Source organism: Stenella coeruleoalba (genome assembly GCF_951394435.1).
Source record: "Stenella coeruleoalba genome assembly, chromosome: 16".
NCBI lineage: Eukaryota > Metazoa > Chordata > Mammalia > Artiodactyla > Delphinidae > Stenella > Stenella coeruleoalba.
The window spans coordinates 21,265,902-21,284,878 of record NC_137162.1 but is presented as its reverse complement, the minus strand read 5'-3'; the positions used below and the strand labels follow the sequence as shown (position 1 = coordinate 21,284,878).

The following is an 18,977-nucleotide window of genomic DNA, read 5'->3' as shown; positions in this document are numbered from 1 at the left end:
ATGCCATCAGTATGGGCTAGTGAAGCATAGAATATATATCCAGAATTATCAACAGCAGAGGCAAGAGGGAATTATTATTTACTTCAGCATATATTTATTCGATATGCATAAAAATGCTGTAAATATACTCATTAGACTTAATACCATACTATTAACTTTAGAGATAATGACTTTCTGCAGAAAACAATGAGGCACTTGTATTGTACAATTCTGCTTACTCAGTGGCTTTGGTTCTCCCAGATACAAAAGTGTTAAAAGTCACACAGCCCCTATGACATGCTATAGTACTTTCCTCCTTAACTAGGTATTTGTCTGTGTTGATACCCTTTTTATGACCCAAAGTGTATAGGCTCTCTAGAGAGATTGGATAGATTTCTGTTAATAACTATACTCTGAAGTGAAAGGGAAGGAAGGAAATAGGAGAATAATTTAGGGGACAATTAAAATGGAGTAGGAAAAAGCTAACAGTGACGCATGCTTCAGAAGCTGTATTTGGGCCAGGCATATGTTAGGAAAATAGAAGAAACTGATTAAATAGCTAATCATTAGTAGAATCTGGCAGCTAATTGGTTGAGGAAGAGGTTAATTCTGAAACTTACATGAATGTAGTATTTAGGATGTGGAATGCAAGTAAACATAGCTGAATCTGTAAATTCATTTATGTAGTACTGAAACCAGCACAATTAAACATTAAGTGTGATTTGCAGTGAGTAGTATATCTGTGAACATTTTTTTACAGATTAAAACATTTTATTTTTTTTATTTAATAACTGTTTATTATAGAACAGTTTTGGATTTAGGAAAAAATTGTGAAGAAAGTACATTTTCTCTGCACCTAGTTTTCTCTGAATATTAACACCTTGCTTTACTATAGTGTGTTTGTTACAATTAATGAACTAATATTTATACATTACTATTAACTAAAGTTTAAACTTTATTCATATGTCCTTACTATTTACCTTATATCCTTTCTTCTGTTCCAGAATCCCATTCTGGATACATTATATTCAGCACTCATATCTCCTTAGGATCTCCTTGGCTTTGACAGTTTCTCAGCCATTCCTTGTTTTTTGGTGGCCTTGACAGTTTTGAGGGGTACTAGCCAGGAATTTTGAAGAATGTCTCTCAATTGGGATTTGTCTGTTGTTTTTCTCAGTTTTAAGTTGGATTTGTGTGTTTGGGGGAGGAAGACCATAGACATAATGTACCATTTTCATGACATCATGTCAAGAGTAAATGCTATTAACATGACTTGTCACAGTTGTTATGAACCTTGATCATCTGACTGAGGTGATGTTTATTAGTTTTCCTCTCCTGTGAAGTTAACCTCCCCACCAAAGGAAGTCACTTAAGGACTAGGGAGTTATAAACAACCTCTCGGAAGACAGAGTACCTATATAAATTAATTAGAATTTTTCTGTTTGAGAGATTTGAGTGATTTTATTTTGATGAGGTATAATGTATTACTTTTTCCTTTTATTGATTGTGCTTTTGATGTCAATTTTAAGAATGCCTTCCTTAGTCTAGATCCTGCACAATTTCTCCCATGTTGATTTCTAAAAGTGTTATAGATTTCATTTAAATCTGGGATCTATTTTGAGTTATGCTTGTACAAGGTCTGAGCTTTAAGTCACGTTTTTATTTTTAGTCTATTGATATCCAGTTGCTCCATTACCACCTGTTGAAGAGACTATCCTTCTTCTATTGAATTGCTTTTGGACTTTTATCAAAATCCACTTGGGCCTATGTGCGTGGGTCTATATGTGGCTTCTCTATTCCATTCTATTGATCTGTGTGTCTATACCTCTGCTATTATGACACTCTCCTGCTTATTGTAGCTGTCTAGCAGACTTTAATATTGGGTAGAGTAATTTCTCCCACTTTATTCTTTTTTTTTAAAGATTGTTTTAACTATCCAAGATTGTTTTAACTATCCTTAGACCTCTGCCTTTCCATATAACTTTAGCATTAGCTTGTCCTTATCCACTAAAACATGCTGGGATTTTTATAGGAATCACATTGAGCCTAGAGATCAATTTTGAGGAGAATTGATATGTTTACTATGTCGAGTCTTCCAATTCATGAACACAGTATGCCTCTCCATTTGTCTGTCTTTTTCGATATGAGAAGGCTTTTCTTAAAGATTTTGTTGTTTGTGCCTGTTGGCAGTTCTGGATTGAAGACTTGTGAAGTGTCCTGTCCTAATATCTGGGAGGCAATTAGGAAACCCAGAGAACCCAGTATGCCTTCTTATTTTCACCTTTTTGAATCTTTCCATGGTTGTTGTGCTATTCTCAGAGCTTTCTGGTTGTAAGAGAATTGACCTGGAAGTGATGAGAATACTCCATCTTGCCAGAATCATTAAGTCCTTTTTTTTTTAATGTAACATGTTGAAATTTTAAGCCGAGTTTGTTACTTTGCTTCTGTCAGCCCTGTAGTATATAAGACCCATATGTTATTAACCTCCCCCTCCCCCCACACACATACTTAATGGTTATTTGCTTCTCTCATACTCTTATTTAGGTAGACACTTAATCACAATTCATCAAAAGCAGTGATTTAATTCATCATGAGTCTGTTGCATAATTTGGATTTTCAGTATCCAATTTCCTATTAGAAAGAAGCTTAACACTGTGTTCAGAGCCAAAGCCATTACCAGATCATTCCCAGTATCTTACCTTGGATGCTGCAGTTCCTAGATCCATTCTTCATACAATCACAGTTTTAAAATCAGAGGACAGTCAGAGTAGCAGCCTGTGCATTAGTAGATGAGATATAACAACTTAATTATTGACACATTAGGTGTTCTTTTGGTTCCCACATCTTTTTCTTTGAAAAAAGAATGAGTCTTTTAACCATATTTGTCCACAAATTGGAGAGGGACATTAAATATAAGCATAAGAAAGCATCTCAGGACTCATCCAACAGTGGAGCTACAGGAACAGAGAAGGAATGAACCTAAGTATTTTATATGCTGTAGTTATATAAAAATGTGTAGCAAAAAAAGCCATGTTTCATAAAATTGTTAGTCTTCTTAGAACATAAATGAGGAAAACCTATCATGCTATGTGTTTTGGATACTTATCTCTGCATGGCATTGCTGTTATTTAAACAGAAAGTTAAATTCGCATTCACATTTTCCCTAAATCATATTGATTCTCAATTTCTATAAAATTGCTTCAAGGATATAAACATGAGTGCAATATAATAAATCATTATACAAAATGTCATCAAACATAAACCTAGATGTAAAACTGCGAGGTAATAAGAATGTATTGTTTGTTTTTAACAGCTTTTTCTTTTCTAAAAGCATTTCTTATTTATAATAAAATGGTGTATTGTTACCCACCTGCAATAAGCTATTTGATTAGTATGTACATGAAGAATAGAGTAAAGCCATTTTGATTTCTCACTTGGGTATTTCATTGTGTTTAACGTAAACGGCCATCAAAAATATGCTGCTGCTAGTGATATACTGTTACACAAACCGTAGTAAAAGTATCCGTTTACAGAAGTAGAAAGGATTAGATGCATTTTTGCAAGAGTTAAGTATTATATATCACCCATGTCCTCAGAAATTAAGATGGAAACAGGGTAGTTCAGGAAACGGTTTGAAGAGGATGAATAAGATGGGAAGTGAGGTAGAGCTAAGATTTTAGAGCCAAAACCACAAACACTCATGCACACATACTGGGTCTTTCAAGTTCTTGTGCCTTCAGAAAGTTTTTGCCAGGTGATCTCGAATCATCAGAAAGGTTGGATGTAAGGTTGTTGGGATGCAAAAGCAAGTTTTCTGAAAATGAGCCTTGAAGCATTGATAAATCCTCCTAGACAGATTGGAAGCTAATCATACTTTAAAGATTCATCCCCTTGGTACTTTTCCTTATTCATGAGCAAGTTAATCCAGAGAAACAAACAGTGGGATATATAATACATACACATAGGTGTCTTCTATCTATAAATATATATCTATGTGATATATAGCTCTATCTATAGCTATCTATCTATCATCTATCTATCAGTGGAGAGGGGGGGGATTTTGAAGAAATTGTCTCACAAGATTTCGGGGCCTGGCAGGTCTGAAATCTATAGGACAAGACAGCAGGCTCAGGAAGCAGAAAGAAACTATGTTGCCATCTTGATGCAGAATTTCTTCTAGGAAATATTTCTTTGCTGTTAAGGTCTTTCAGTTGGGATCAGAGGCCCCACGCTATCGAGAGTAATCTCCTTTACTTAATATTAATGATTGAAGATGTTAATCACATCTATAAAATACCTTCATAGCAACACCTAGGTTAGTGTTTGATGAAATAACTGGGAACTATAGCTTAGACATGTTAACAAAGAAAACTAACCATCATAGGTTTCAATATAGTATCCTTAACTATGGCAGAATAATCATGGTAGAAGAGAAAGTTTGAAAAACTGGTGAGGGGCTGAGTTTAGAGCCACTATGAACAGGTAGACAAGATAACAGCTTCAACAAAAGTGAGGCGATCATATTTCCATCTTGACTTTAATGAGGGTAGCCTCTCATATTTGCCCATGTGTTGACTTCTTAGGGGCAAGATATATCAGAGGAAATTCATAGTTAGCACTTTTATCCCCAGTAGGATTCTGATGAAGACTTGGTTTAGAATTAAATGAACAGCCTGGAATAAAATCAGCTGTCCCTAGTCTGACCCGAGCCTGGCTGCATCCCAGTTTTTTGATCCAAGGCCCATGTGGAATGCTTGAGTTACAGGTTCTCCATTGTAATCAAAGCAGTACTAGTCGATTATACATTTCAACAGCTGATCTGGAAGCTTATTGCATAATTAACCTCCATCAATCCTAGAAATTTCAATATCATAGCAGCCTCCACATTTGGGGAGACCCATACTCATCCCTGAAAAACTGCACTCTTTTTCTAACCTCACACGGGAAGTTAGAATATTCACTGAATGTGTATAGTAGATTTGATGCTGGTACAAGTGAGTCATACCTGAATGAGCCATAGTTCTTACTGTCCGATGTTTACAGGCTTCATAGAGGAGATAAATATAAAAAATAATAATTATCTTCTATACATTAAGAGCCAGAAAACTGCATGCCAATTTAATTATAGAATTATAGCTTAGGGTGAAGAATTGATTGGGAGGACGAAGGCCATTACAAATGATAACTTTGACAATGTGGTATCTGAATCTTGACATATAAGTAGGGATCTGTAAGTTGGACAAGTCAGGAATATTAATAACAATAGCAAACATTTGTGGAATGCTTAGTCTCAAACACGATGTTTATGCTTTATGAGTATTATGTCATTAACTCTAAGAGGTGGTTGCTTTTATTATCCCACTTGGACAGGTAAGGAAGCGTCACCTGAGAGAAGCTAAGTGGTGGACCCAACATTTTAACCCAGGCAGTCTGGGTCTGGAGCATCTGTTCTTGTCTGTGGGTCCTGCCTTCCCTGTAATAACATAGAAGAAAGTCTCTAATATGATATCAGGGGACAAACTGTGCAAATGATGTGAGGGAGCAAAGCTGAGTAATAACAAGTGCAGGAAGGGGCCAGGTCACTAAGCATCTCAAATAAAATCTACATTATATCTAGAATACAATGGAGGACACTGCAAGATTTCAAGAGTAGAGAGGCATTTTCAGACATGGCTTGTAGAAAGCTTACTGTGGCAGTCATGCAGAGACAGAGGTTGTAGGCTAGTGAACTAAGTGACAGGGAGACAAAGCAGACTGATACAGGATGAGGTAAGAAATATAGAGGCATGAAAAAGAAGCAGTGAAATACAGAGGCCAAGCAAGAATAACGAGTCATTGTGAAGGTAGAATTTCTAGGGTTGGATAACAGATGGCAAGCAGAGAATAACCCTGGAATGACGCCAAGATTTCTGGAATGGATGAATGATTGTAACTTTCATTGAGATGGGGAATACAACAAGAGGAGAAGTAGAGTTTTGAAGAAAGATTATGACTTCAGTTTTCCTTATTCAGTTAAATTGGATGAGCCTCTAGCCCTGTGCTGTCAATAGGGTAGCCATTAGCCATACATGGTTATTTAAATTTAAATTCATTAGAATTAAGTAAAATTAAATCTTAGGACCTCATTCTCACTAGCCACTTTTCAGGTTCTTAATAGCAATAAGTTGCTAGTGGGTGATCACTACGTTGGACCACAGATTATAAAACATATCATCACAGAAAGTTCTATGGGACAACATTGCTCTAGATTACGCAAGTAAATATATTTGTTAGAAACTTGATTATGTTTTTCTGGGATTCAGAGTGCCATGAAATGTGTTGCCTCAGGAAGTAATACATTCCTAATCTTTGAAGAGATATCCTTGATGAGGATGTCAGATGAATGGTTTGGTTGTATCCACAAGTGTCGCTGAATGTGTTTGTTAGGTTAGTACATACAATTATTATTAAATCTGATAACAATGATTATGATGGAATTGCATGGAGAAGAATAGTAGTCACTTTTTTCATATTAAATTTATTTTGATACATTGCTCTAAACTTTTCAAAGCAAAACCCATCAAAAATATTGCAAAAATTTGTAATTTTAAATATCTGTGTAGTTATATGAATGTGTAGTTTGTGTGTATTATTATACATTTAACTACATTTAGAACATATAATTTTTGGCTCAGTTTTGGTTTTGTGTAGATAGAGAAATAATTCATTTCTTGTTTTACAAACTTTTGGATTACAAGACAGCTATTTTCTTTAATCTTACGCTTTTTAAAGTATAGTTTGCATACCATAAAATACTCCAATTTTAAATGTACAATTCAAAGATTTTCAGAAAATTTACAGTTATGCAGCTTTTACCACAATCCAATTTTAGAACATTTCCATCTCCCCAAAAAGATCCTTAGTCCACATTTGCATTCACTTCCCATTGCCACAGCTAGCCCCAGGCAAACACTGTGTACATTTTGTCTCCGTAGATATTCCTTTTCAGGACATGTCATATAAATGCAATCATCACCATAAGCGGTCTTTTACACCTGGCTTCATTCAGCCAGCATTCTGCTTTTTGATCTGTTGTAGCTTGTTATCAATCCTTTGTCCTTATTCTTGCTGAATAGTGTTCTGCCTTATAGATATATCACACTTTGTTTATTCATTCATCAATTGATGGTCGTCTGAGTTGTTTCCACTTTTAGGCTATTTGGAATAATGCTGCTATGAAAATTTGTACAGAAGTTTTTGTGTGAACATAAGTTTTTCTTTCTCTGGGAATGACATCTAGGAGGGACATTGCTGGTTAATATGATAAGTTTATAGTTGACTGTTTAAGAAGCTACCAAAGTAACTGTGCTCTTTACATTCTTACCAGAGGGTTTCAGTTTCTCCACATCCTCTCAAACATGTCACTTTTTATTTTAACTATTCCAGTAGGTATGAAATAATATCTTGTTGTGATTTAAACTGCATTTTTCTAATGAGTTATGATGTTGAGCGTCTTTTCACGTGCTTATTGGCTATTAATAGATGTTTTGATGAGACTTTTTTCATGTATTTTGCCCATTTTCTTTCTCTGATACTCTTCACTTAGTGAGAATATTGTGGGTAGGCATGTGCAGGTTGAATGTGAGGTTCCCTCCTTTACATTCTCATTATTTGCATGTCCCAGAGGGAGAAGCCCTTTGCTTTTCACTTTTTTCCTATGTGCTTTTCTCTTTTTCATAACACGATGTGGGAATGTCTCTTTAATGTCACTGGGCAACTTGCTCAGAATACTTATATGTGATACACATAGGATGATTTACCATGTAAGCAGATATAAAATTATTTTTCTGCCCTACCTCCTTGTCCCAGCCATTCAACTTAGAAAAAAATTCCTGGTAAAATTCAGCTGCCCTGAGCAGCTTCCAGGACCTCCAATTCATTTAACTGGACACATCTGGTTGAGGCTAAGAGTGAAGCAGAAATTGTATTACCCTGGATAGTCCTTCTGTAATAAAAGCTTTTCAAGTCCCCATCAGTCTACCAGCCTCTGTACTTGGGGTCCATCCATGTATTGGGCATTGATGCATCAGTAAGGAACATCAAATATACAGCCCAGGACCTCAAGGAGTTGCCATAAGAACCTGTCAGGAATGGAATCAAACATTTGAAATGGAATTAGCCTTAAATCAAACCATCCTCAAGTTGTGCAGTAATCTTAGGCTCTAGGCAGCCCATGGCCCCAAAAGCTGGGCATTGTTTTCTTCCCAAGGTCAGCTCTGCCAGGCCCCTAGGCTGAAATGTTCAGTCAGTTGTCCTGCCTGAGGACCTGGAGTGGACCCTCTGCTCTGCTTCCCCATCTTTGTTGTGGGCTTCCAGAGTAAATAAATGTTCTCTCTTAATTTAAAGCAGCTGCTGATTGCCAGCACCTACCTTCACAGTTGCCAGCCTGGTTGACAGAATTCACAAAGGTGAACAAAGCACAGGGTCCCTAAACTCACAGAGTTTATGTAACAGAATCAGGAATAATTGAATATTCCTAACATTGAATGTATATTTGTAACTGCTGTATGTTTGTTAAAGGAATGTACATAGCATAAATGGATTTCACATATGCTAGGAAGATGCCTCACGGTCTTTCTAGATGCAGGTGCTGCTTCGTGACTGCCTGAAGCCCACAGTGATTAGAAGAAAGGCCCTTGCTATGAGGTATCATCCTGCTCTGGCAGGATGATGAAACAATGCAGGAGGGGAGGAAGGACACGTGATCTCGGGCACATCTGCAGCCAACTGCCAGCTAAAATCTGATTTCTCTTCTTAACGTAGCTTGGGGTGGGGGTGGGGGTGAATTTATTATGTGTATTTATACCAAAGAATGTACTGTTTCACTTTTCTTTTTTTTGCGGTACGCGGGCCTCTCACTGTTGTGGCCTCTCCCGTTGCGGAGCACAGGCTCCGGACGCGCAGGCTCAGCGGCAATGGCTCACAGGCCTGGCCGCTCCGCGACATGTGGGATCTTCCCGGACCGGGGCACGAACCCGTGTCCCCTGCATCGGCAGGCGGACTCTCAACCACTGCGCCACCAGGGAAGCCCTGTTTCACATATTTTTTTGCTAATATGATATTATAATCTATGGTATAAAGTATTTTCTTTTTTGTTCAGCCTGCAATGACAGATGGTGGCCACAGTATCCTAGGCATATTTCTTGAACCCTCACGCTGTTAAGGATACTTTGCGTTCTTCATAATGGGCTGGTGGAAATGTGACCAATTTCAGTGGAAATTTGTATATTTATGGCAGCACAATTCTAAAATAATAACAAGAAAAAATCTACAATGGTTTTCTCTGTTTTGAAGTTTGTTCCATAAATAAATCTAGATGCCAACTATTTGTTAAACAATTTATAAATGAAAACTTTATAAAAGTTGTGTCTTTTTTGTCATCCTTTTCTGCTAATCTTTTGTCTATTTTTTTCCACCAGAAGCAAATAATGTAAAAGTCAGTAAATTTAGTAACTGGCTTTGCATGGTTAGTTCTTAATCCTCCACTAGTGTCTGTGATGCATTTCCTTGGTATGAGCATCTTCTCTTCCTCTCACAGTTGGGAACAGGGTATCTTTGTTGATATGATAATAACAGTGCTTCTGTGTTGCTCTCAAACCATGATAAATATGTGTGCTAATTGGCTCCATTTTCACTCTATTTTCCCAGATATAATCTACAATATGAATATAGGAAATATTTAGCATGGTATTAACAATGATGCCAACTGAAAATAATCACATTTCAGGAAATAATCATAGTGGCTACAAACAGAAACAAAGACTCGCCTTTTAAAATCAAGAATCTCATAAACATTAATGAACAAAAACTGACCAGAGATAAAACCATGGACTCCCCTTCTTCAGTATGAAAATCTGAACTGACACAAACAATGCAGTAAAGTTTTGAGAACCATGGTTATTCACAGAATCAAGGATTCTTTGAGTTTCCAAGGGATACACTGCAGGGTTTCTTTAAAGATTGAGCTATGGTAGTATAATTTTAAGATCTAAGATCTTAAAGAAATCTAAGACTCTCAAATCTCATTTTAAGTATAATTCAATTTTTAAAAATCTAAATCACCCCCAACCTTGCAGGAATGCACTTTTTACCCTCATATAAAGAAAGACCCAAATGACATCAAAATCTGTAGCCCAGTATGGTACCTGCTACAAAAGAAGAACTCCCATACAAACAAAGGTTATTTTTAATCATGAACTATTCTGTGTGAAGTTAATGTGTAGCCCTGGAAAGTTTCCCTCTAGTCACCTCCCTGCAAGTCAGCCTTTTAGAGCTGTAGTTTTTCCTCTGATGGCTCCAGATAGAGAGAAAATTCTTGGGCAGTTCAAATACAGTCGAGTGATAATAGGGGAGTTCAGGGCCCCCACGTTGCCCCAGGAGGATGCTCTTTGAAGCTACTTGAACTTTCTTTCTTTTTGTTTGTTAGTTTATTCATGTGTGTGTTTTAGGCTGTCTTTTCCTAAACATGATGGAAGCCATTGCGCATCAGAGATTGTGTCATTCAAATGGGGCTTTTATACCTGAGGGAAGACATCTTGATTCTGCTGGCCCAGAAAGATTTGAAGAAATACATCAAAATGAATGGGGCCCTGTTGCCATCCCTCCTGCCACAGCTTTCAAAGGGGTAAATTATGAACGTGTGCATCCAAACAGTTTATTTTAAAATTTACTTATTTTAAACATATGATGTTACAGCAGTATAATCATTAATATGAAAATGTCCATTTTAATCTGCTTTTAAAACAAAGTTAAAAGCATTACAGCAGAGCACAAGAGTATTTTTAATGGGAAATATGTATGTAGATAGGTGATACTGTGTTTATTTATCCAAAATGTCTACAGAAGTTCTTTTTAGGTGGAGGGAGTATGATTGGTTTTTATGTTCATTTTCTCATTGATTTTCATGTTTAGATTTTCTTTCAACAAATTCATACTAAATATTCAATACAACTATTTGAAGAAAAACTTGTTTTTGAAGCTTCTCTCTTTATGACAACACTGTTTTTACTTGAGTTTTTTTTCCCCCGAGATTAGTGATTATTATCAGGAATTCACATGTGAAAATTAAATTTTAGATTTTGTGTATTTCACCACGAAGAGTCAATTAGCCAAATTAACTAGCTTTAGGGATTAAAATGCGATTGGATGGGAGAATTTTAAACTCTTTCAGGGACAGCCTTCTCTGACAGGGGCATGTGCTCATCTATAAGCTGGCAAAATTGACAGAATCGTATTCTTTGGGAAGGAGCTGCAGCAGGACATTTTTCCTCATCCTTTGTGGGAAATAGTAAAGCCTTGTGCTTATTGCAGAAATTGTTCTTTCTGTCTGTTCCCCTGTCAGTATGGCCTGGAATCAATGGAATCAATGTGACATTCGGAACAACTGTCTCCCAGAGAAAACCCTCCTGTTCTGGGAGAAGACATTCTGGCTTCCAGGTTCTAAAGTCAACCTGGAACTGTTTCCACTCTCCTGTCTGGGTTCATGGAGGTGGAGACCTTACTGTAAGCCATTAATGGATCAAACCACAGGGAAGATCTAAGACTCTCAAATCTCATTATCAAACACATAGACTGACCTCAAATGAACTCACTCTCTAAATCTTTAAAGACAAAGACTGGCCCCCATGTCTGTGTTACCTCAACCTCCTTTCCTTGCCACCTTCTCCTAAATCTTCTGAATTCAGGTTGTACCAGACACTGCCCTCTCCTGGATCTCCATCTTCAGCTCTTGGGTACTCTCCCCTCCCCATTTGCCTATTAAAATCCTACCTCAATCCAGATACTACCTTTTCAAGAAGCTTTGCTTAGAGAAAAGCTTTGCTTGATCACTTCATAAGGTCTCTACAATTTGAAAGCAACAGTCCTGTCTTCCCCAGATTGTCAGCTTTGGTGCCATCACAGCAACAGGGCATGTGAGAAGTTCTTAATTGAAATTAATTGCAGGAAGAGACCAATGAACAAATGTTGTACTTCGTGGTCTGTATATCCCGTAAGACTCAGACCTCACGTTATTTTATCCCAGGGCCATATATTTTTTTTTCCTTCTCTTGCAAAGCCTTGTGACTATTAAGGACATCTTAGTGCTCTCCCCCTTCTCCTCACTAGAACCTTACACAGTATCTTTCACTGAGTAGGTACTCAATACAAATTGTTTAAATGAAATAGTATATAAAGAAATAAAGGAATTCCGATATGGCTATAATCCACCTATATGGCTATAATCCCACGTTCTTTATACCATTTGCCAGTCTTTTCTTCTTCACAGAGCCAGAAGATCAGCAACAATATACACAAACTGCAACAGCACCTGATTCCACACCAACTTTCCAAGTGCAAGTATCACTGTTACTTTCACATCTGCCTTCTAAATCTTACTCAAGTTTCTTTTGTGAATAATCCTAACACAGAGCCTAGAGGGAGAGAATTCTAGGAAACATACTTCCATTTTAGCTAAATTGTCACGGTGCAAAACTACCAACAAGGCCATGTTAAAGTTTTTGGGTATTATGAAAGATATGTATAATAGATACATCTTCAGTTTTGTCTTGTTTTTCTTCAACATGTAAATGTTGACAGTTGAGATCACAAATGAGTCTCAATAACTAATTTGTTAAATGCATTAGTAACCAGTATGCAAAACAGATTGAAACAAACCCTCTCCTATTTATTTAATTTTGGACTGGAAGGAAATTACACCATCATAGTGTATATTTAACTATCAGGAGTTTTACCATTTAAAAAAGAGTAGAATATTTAAAAGGAAATTTAATATAATATAGAAACTCTCCCACTCATCACTGAATGAATTTACATATTACTGTTTCAATTCTCTCATTTCACTTGTTTGTTTGTTTAGGCTTACAAAATATCTTCTGTTATACTTGGAACTGTGATTCAAGACATCAGAACCAAGTCAGCTTGGAACTCTCTGCCCACAAGCCATCTGGAAAACCGGAAGAAGAGAAGAGTGACAAGGGTTCAACTCTTTGGTAGTACCAGCCTTTCTGACACCAACATGGTGGGTTCAAATGCAGCAACTTGTGAACATCTAAAATTGTGTTTGTTGTTTTCTCTCTCTCACTCTTCTCTCCCACCCCCCATATTTTTCTCCTCATTCTTTATCAAGTTACTGTTTTCTTCTTTTTTTTTTTTTACTGTCACATCTGCTTTTATGTTTCTTTTTCATTCTCTTTACCACTCTTTGTCCTCTCAATCATTCCAAGCTCATACACTATAGGTTCTGTGATTTAGATCTCCTTTTATTTCTATTTTTATCTTTTTCCTTTTTTAATAAGTCTCCAGCCCTTATCTATGTTTATCAGGTTCTTCCTAGCCTTTGAAGCCCAAGTTAGATTTCATTTCCCCAGGAAACTTTCTCTGAGTTTTCTAGTTTGGAACAGACTTCTCCTTCTAGAAAGTTTCAGCCTTTGAGAATCTGTACCTACCCTTTGTCACTCAGTGGTTACTGTCTTTAATTTTTTCACAGAAAAATCCTGCATGGTATCCCTAGTAAAACACATATGCAGGAAATACTAGATGCTCAATAAAAGCCTGTGAATAAATCAATGGCTATTGGTGAAAATACATACTTTTATAAAGGCCTTCTTTACAGTCTCTCTTCTATTTCTTGCATTTCCCCATTTTCTCTCAGTTATCACTTGTTTTTCATTTACTTTTTCTTGATCCTTCAGTTCCCCATAGTTGGAGGTTGTGATGTCTTCTCTGGCTGGAAACACCCTATTTCTGATTAATCACCTGAAAGCAGGGAGCTAAGCCATGTACAAGTGTGTGATTGTATAGTAACAAGAATAGTACACAAAGGAATTTCAGAGTACCTGTTCAGAGTGAGTTATTGTTACCTAAAGGTTCATAAACAAATGATATTTTTTGTAAGAGTGTGCACACACTTGCTAGTTGTCAGAATTTTCCAGGATGTTCCCCCATACAAACAAAACCTACCCAACCAGGAACACCTGTCTCACACTGTTGTGTTAGAGAGAAGTACATTTTACTGTAATAAGACATGGACATTTCCCAGTGTTAGAACAATTAGTCTACTAGTCAAACACAAGGCTGCTCACAGGCTAATAGCCATGCCTTGTGTGTATTTTTGTCTTCCCAGTATTATCAAACTCCATTCCCCTAATAGCACCACCCCAGTATTCCTGGGAAACCTCTGTCTTTAGTTCATGTGGTTTCATTGGGTTGACCCCCATCTCCCTCCAAATTCAGAGGTGAGCATATGACCCAGGAATCACAACTACCACAACAAATTCCTCTCCTCCACAGTGATAAATGGACCCCTAACCCAAATTAGGCCAATTTTTATTATTAGGTTTTTGTCTATGTTACAAGGAAATAAAGATTATATTTTATAAGGTTTACAGTTATAAGAGTATCATTGTGGAGGTTCTAGGCTTCTAGGCGGGAAATGCCAGCCAGGAAAGCATAAATGAGATGCAGAGAAAGCTTTTTGCTGGCATTATTTGAACACCTGAATCCAGCCGTATTTGAAGCAAGGTGTCCATGAAATTTTGACTTATACTAGCATATAACCTCCCCTTTTCCAATTAGTCAGTATATTGGTTTTCCATGATTGCTATAACAAATTATCAAGAACTTAGTGGCTTAAAACCCACAAATTTATTCTCATATAGCTCTAGAGGTCAGAAGTCTGAAACCAGGTTCATTGGGCTAAAGTCTAAGAGTTGGCAGGGCTGCTTCCTTCAGGAAGCTCTAAGGAAGAATTGGTTTCCTGGTTTGGTCTTGCTTTAGTAGGCTGCTTACATTCCCTGGCTCACTGCCCCTTCTTTCATGCTGAAAATAAACAGCGTAGCATCTCTCTCTTCTCTGACCTCTGCTTCCATCCTTATACCTCTTTGAATCTGACCATCCTCACTCCCTCTTATACGGAACTTGTGGTTATGTTAGGCCACACAGATAATCCAGAATAATCTCTTCATCCTTAACTTAATCATATCTGCAAAGTCACTTTTGCCATATAAGGTAACATGTTCATACCTTCTGGGAAATAGGAGATGGATATCCTTGGGGGCTAGAGGGGGGTCACATTATTCAGCTCACCATAGTCAATGTGATTTGAATTTTTATCACTTAAATGGTGAAGAGTTGTTCTGAATTTTTAACTTGTGCTCCTTAAATCTTGCAGAACCTGTGTCTGTAGAAAGTGGTCATGGGTCGAGCTGCAGGAAGAAGAAAGAGAATACATATGGGGCAGGAAATAAGCAGACCATCATCTAGAAAGTATAAAACACAGAAGTTCACAGAAGACACCCAATAAACATTTTTGAAAGATAAGCTGTATATTGTGTATGATGTAAATTATGCTAGCATGCTCTTGGGATATTGTCTGTAGACAGGGTTAATTACCTTTGGACCCCCTTCTACACAAACCTTTAATATGCCTATAATCTTAAAAGTAAACCTTCTTTACAGTTAGGGTGACACTGTAATTTATCACCCAAATCAGAATATTTTGAAAGGGAATGAAGGTGCTTTTTAAAATTAATACAGAATAACAAGCATAAATTGGGACTCTCCTGGGAAGCCAGGATATGAGCTTCCCTTACTTATAATGAGATGTGGTGACAACATGTTATGGAAACCAACTTGCTCAAGTTCCAGGAAAGATGAACTTATACTTATTTCTGTTCTCCAGAAAATAAAATATAAGTACGTAAAAACAAGTCACTAATTATTTTGTTTTTTTTTCTCCTGAGTATGAAAATAATCCACAAGCTTATTTAAGACATTGGACTTTTATGTACTCTATAATAATGGGAAATATCTACTATCATGGGATTCTTCTAGAAACTACTCAGTTATTAAATATATTCATTCATTCATTCATTCATCTACTTACCTAGTAAATATTTATTGAGCACTTAATATATACCAGCCACAGTACTAGGACACATACAAATTGTGGTCGTAACAGAAGTATATAAAGGACTTTGGGTGAAAAAGGAGGAAGAACCAGGGAGGAGTTCTTTGAAAGGGCTGAGAAAGTATCTGACACATTAGTAGGAGAGGAAGAGATTCACTGTTCATTTTGGCTTAAGTGAGGTGAAGATGGAGGGGTATTTTGAAGGAGAAGGGTGGTTGGGTCCAGATCTTGAAAAGCCAGGAGTGTGAGATTTGGTCACCTCATTTGCACTTGAGTGTGAATCAGGAGAGATATTGTCAAACTCAGAATCATATGATCAGATTTACCTTTTAAGAAAACAGTTCTGAAGACCATATGGTGCAGGGCAATCATGTGGAAGAGTTTAGGATAGAAGTAACAAGGCAGCTATAGGACTTTCTGAACAATTACTGAGGGCTGGGTACTGTTACAAGTGCTTTTCCTATTTTAAATTCATATGTATCACCACGACTTCCTAAGCTAACGACAATTGCTTGCCATTTTTCAGAGAAAAACACTAAAGCAGAAAGATATCAAGTAATTACTTAAGGCCAAACAGCCAGCAAATAGTGTTTCTGGGATTCACACTTAGTCTGACTTCACGTCTGAAGAATTAGTCGCTACGTACTACTGTCTCCCCAAATGAATGATGCCTGAATTAAGAAAATGGATGTGGCAATAAGGATAGGAGACAAAATTCAGAAGACATCTTACTTGCCTTAGAGTTTTGATATCTCCATTGTCTGAGCAGTTGTTTGCAAAACATAGAATGAAAAAGGAATTAGAACTGACTTTAAGGTTCATAACTCGGGACATTGGATGTACAGGGATGGGAAATGAAATAGAAATTCTAGGTCAGGCCCTGTAAGAAAGAAAGATCATATTCTCAGCTTGGAGTATATTAAATTTGAAATTCCTGCAGAACATAGTGATAAATGGACATTGCTTAGAGGTAGTAGGAAGGGCTGGGGAATGGAGAGAGATGAATAAAAGTCAAAAGTAATTGCAGCCGAGGAAATGAAGACAACGTATAATAGTTAGATTCCTACTTAACCTTCAAGACTCAACTCAAACCCAACTCTGAGCACAGTTGATGGAACCATATGGACATTCAATGATAGCAGCTACTTGACTCACTGACTAAAAGAATTAATTTCTGCAAAAAACTTTTTCCAACCATTCCATCCCATAGTAAGTGACTTTCCCACCTCCCAGTTCCTGCAGCATTTGCCAGCTGGGCCACTTGTTAGGCGCCCATGTGTATCTCCTTCTATTAGATCTCATTCTCTGCGTATGCTCCATCTTACCAGCTGACTTGGAAGCTACTTAAAGACACAGCCACAAGGTAAACATCTTTGTATTCCCCACAGCTTCTAGTAAATCCTCTTGCCTGAGATCAGTGCTAAAGAAAACTCTTCAGACACAAAGCAGCAGAAGCTTGCTTTAAAGTCCCCGCATACGTCTATGATCTGTAAAGGGAAAGAAACAATAGTAAAAGCAACTGTTTTTGAATACTCAAAATGAGTTCATTGGTAGGTTAAATTCTTTATCCATTATATTCCTCTTTGACCAGATGAGGAAACTGAAACCCAGAGAGATCATATAAGGTCCTAAAGATACAAATCTAGACAATGATGGGGCCGACCCCCAAATCCATGTAAGACCTGGAAACCATTGCTTTCTTAAGTGGGACCACCTGCTTTCTCTTAGGCTACTTCTTCCCTTTCAGAACACACAACTTTCCTCATCATTTTTCTGGAGTCAGGCGTCTGGAGGTACTGGGCACCGCAGGCATGTGAAGGGCCACCTTCACTTCATTCCATGCAGGGTAGGGGCCTCCAGGTCCCAACCCTGAGCAAGCTCAGGCCCAGGAAAATATCAAAGGAGCGGACAACGCAGATTGCAAGAAAGTCTTGATGTCACTCCAAGAACTTGGTTACCAGGGCCCCTCATAGCAAAAGGCTGCTGTAGCTGCTCTTCCAAGGGTGAAAAGGCCAGGACTGATGCAAGCACACCTAGAAATCCCTGCCAAGAGAAATATCAGGAGGTGGCCTAACACTTGCCCAGAGCAGACTGTGTCATTAATAGTGTCCATTCTTTAAGTCTTGTTAACCCTCCATCCTTAAAAGGAGGTTTTACACCTTAGGCTGCTGTGTCATCTCCAGCCCTCCCCTCACCCCTTAAGATAGGTTATTTGTGTTTTAACAGCCTCCCAAAAAATAGACCTTGAGTCCATTTGACAAGTCATAATAAACCCAACTCATGTGTTTTAGATTTTTTAAATAATTAGAGAAAAATTAGTGTATATTAACTGCTAACAGTAATCAATTATGGCATATATTAAAAGGATGTGTAGAGTTCAGTTTTGAGCAATTTTCCTGTTTTTCTCTTTACAGCCCCACAGTAAAAAGTAGGTTTTATAACCCTTGTTATCAGATTACAAAACTGAGGTTCAGAGACTAGAATTCACCTGAACAATATCCCAGAGTTTTAAGTCTCATCCTTGGACTTGAATTCAAGTTCAGTTTATCTATACAATTCCATCACACCATAACCACTGTTGAACAACAATGATTAGCATGGTAGTGCTTTACTGTTTTTGTTTTTGTTTTTGCGGTACGCGGGCCTCTCACTGTTGTGGCCTCTCCCGTTGCGGAGCACAGGCTCCGGATGCGCAGGCCCAGCAGCCATGGCTCACGGGCCCAGCCACTCCGCGGCATGTGGGATCTTCCCGGACTGGGGCATGAACCCGTGTCCCCTGCATCGTCAGACGGACTCTCAACCACTGCACCACCAGGGAAGCCCTAGCATGGTAGTGCTTTAGAGCTCATAAATCTGTTCCATATGCATCATCTAATTTTATCCTTAAAGGAACTCGGGCAAGTAGGAATGGCAGGCAGTGTTCTCTTTTACAGATGAAGAAGCTGAGGCTCAAAGCAGTTAAACTATTTGCCTGAGGGAACATGGAAAGTTGGTGGCTGAGTCAAGAGTCAGAAGTTTCTCTGTGGGACGTTTCAGGATGGCTCCTTCCACT

At 37.8% G+C, this 18,977-nt stretch overlaps 1 protein-coding gene across 1 annotated transcript in view; it reads left to right on the top strand.

Moving 5' to 3' along the window:
• Positions 1 to 15,595, top strand: part of LOC307174970 (uncharacterized protein) — an 84,052-nt gene extending 68,457 nt beyond the window's left edge. Inside the window, exons 3-5 of the mRNA XM_079899646.1 lie at positions 10,445 to 10,642; positions 12,875 to 13,036; positions 15,188 to 15,595. Of these exons, the coding sequence (XP_079755772.1) occupies positions 10,484 to 10,642; positions 12,875 to 13,036; positions 15,188 to 15,202 (336 nt within the window). The 5' untranslated portion in view covers positions 10,445 to 10,483 and the 3' untranslated portion in view covers positions 15,203 to 15,595. The remainder of the gene's footprint in view (positions 1 to 10,444; positions 10,643 to 12,874; positions 13,037 to 15,187) is intronic.
• Positions 15,596 to 18,977: the final 3,382 nt, after the last annotated feature.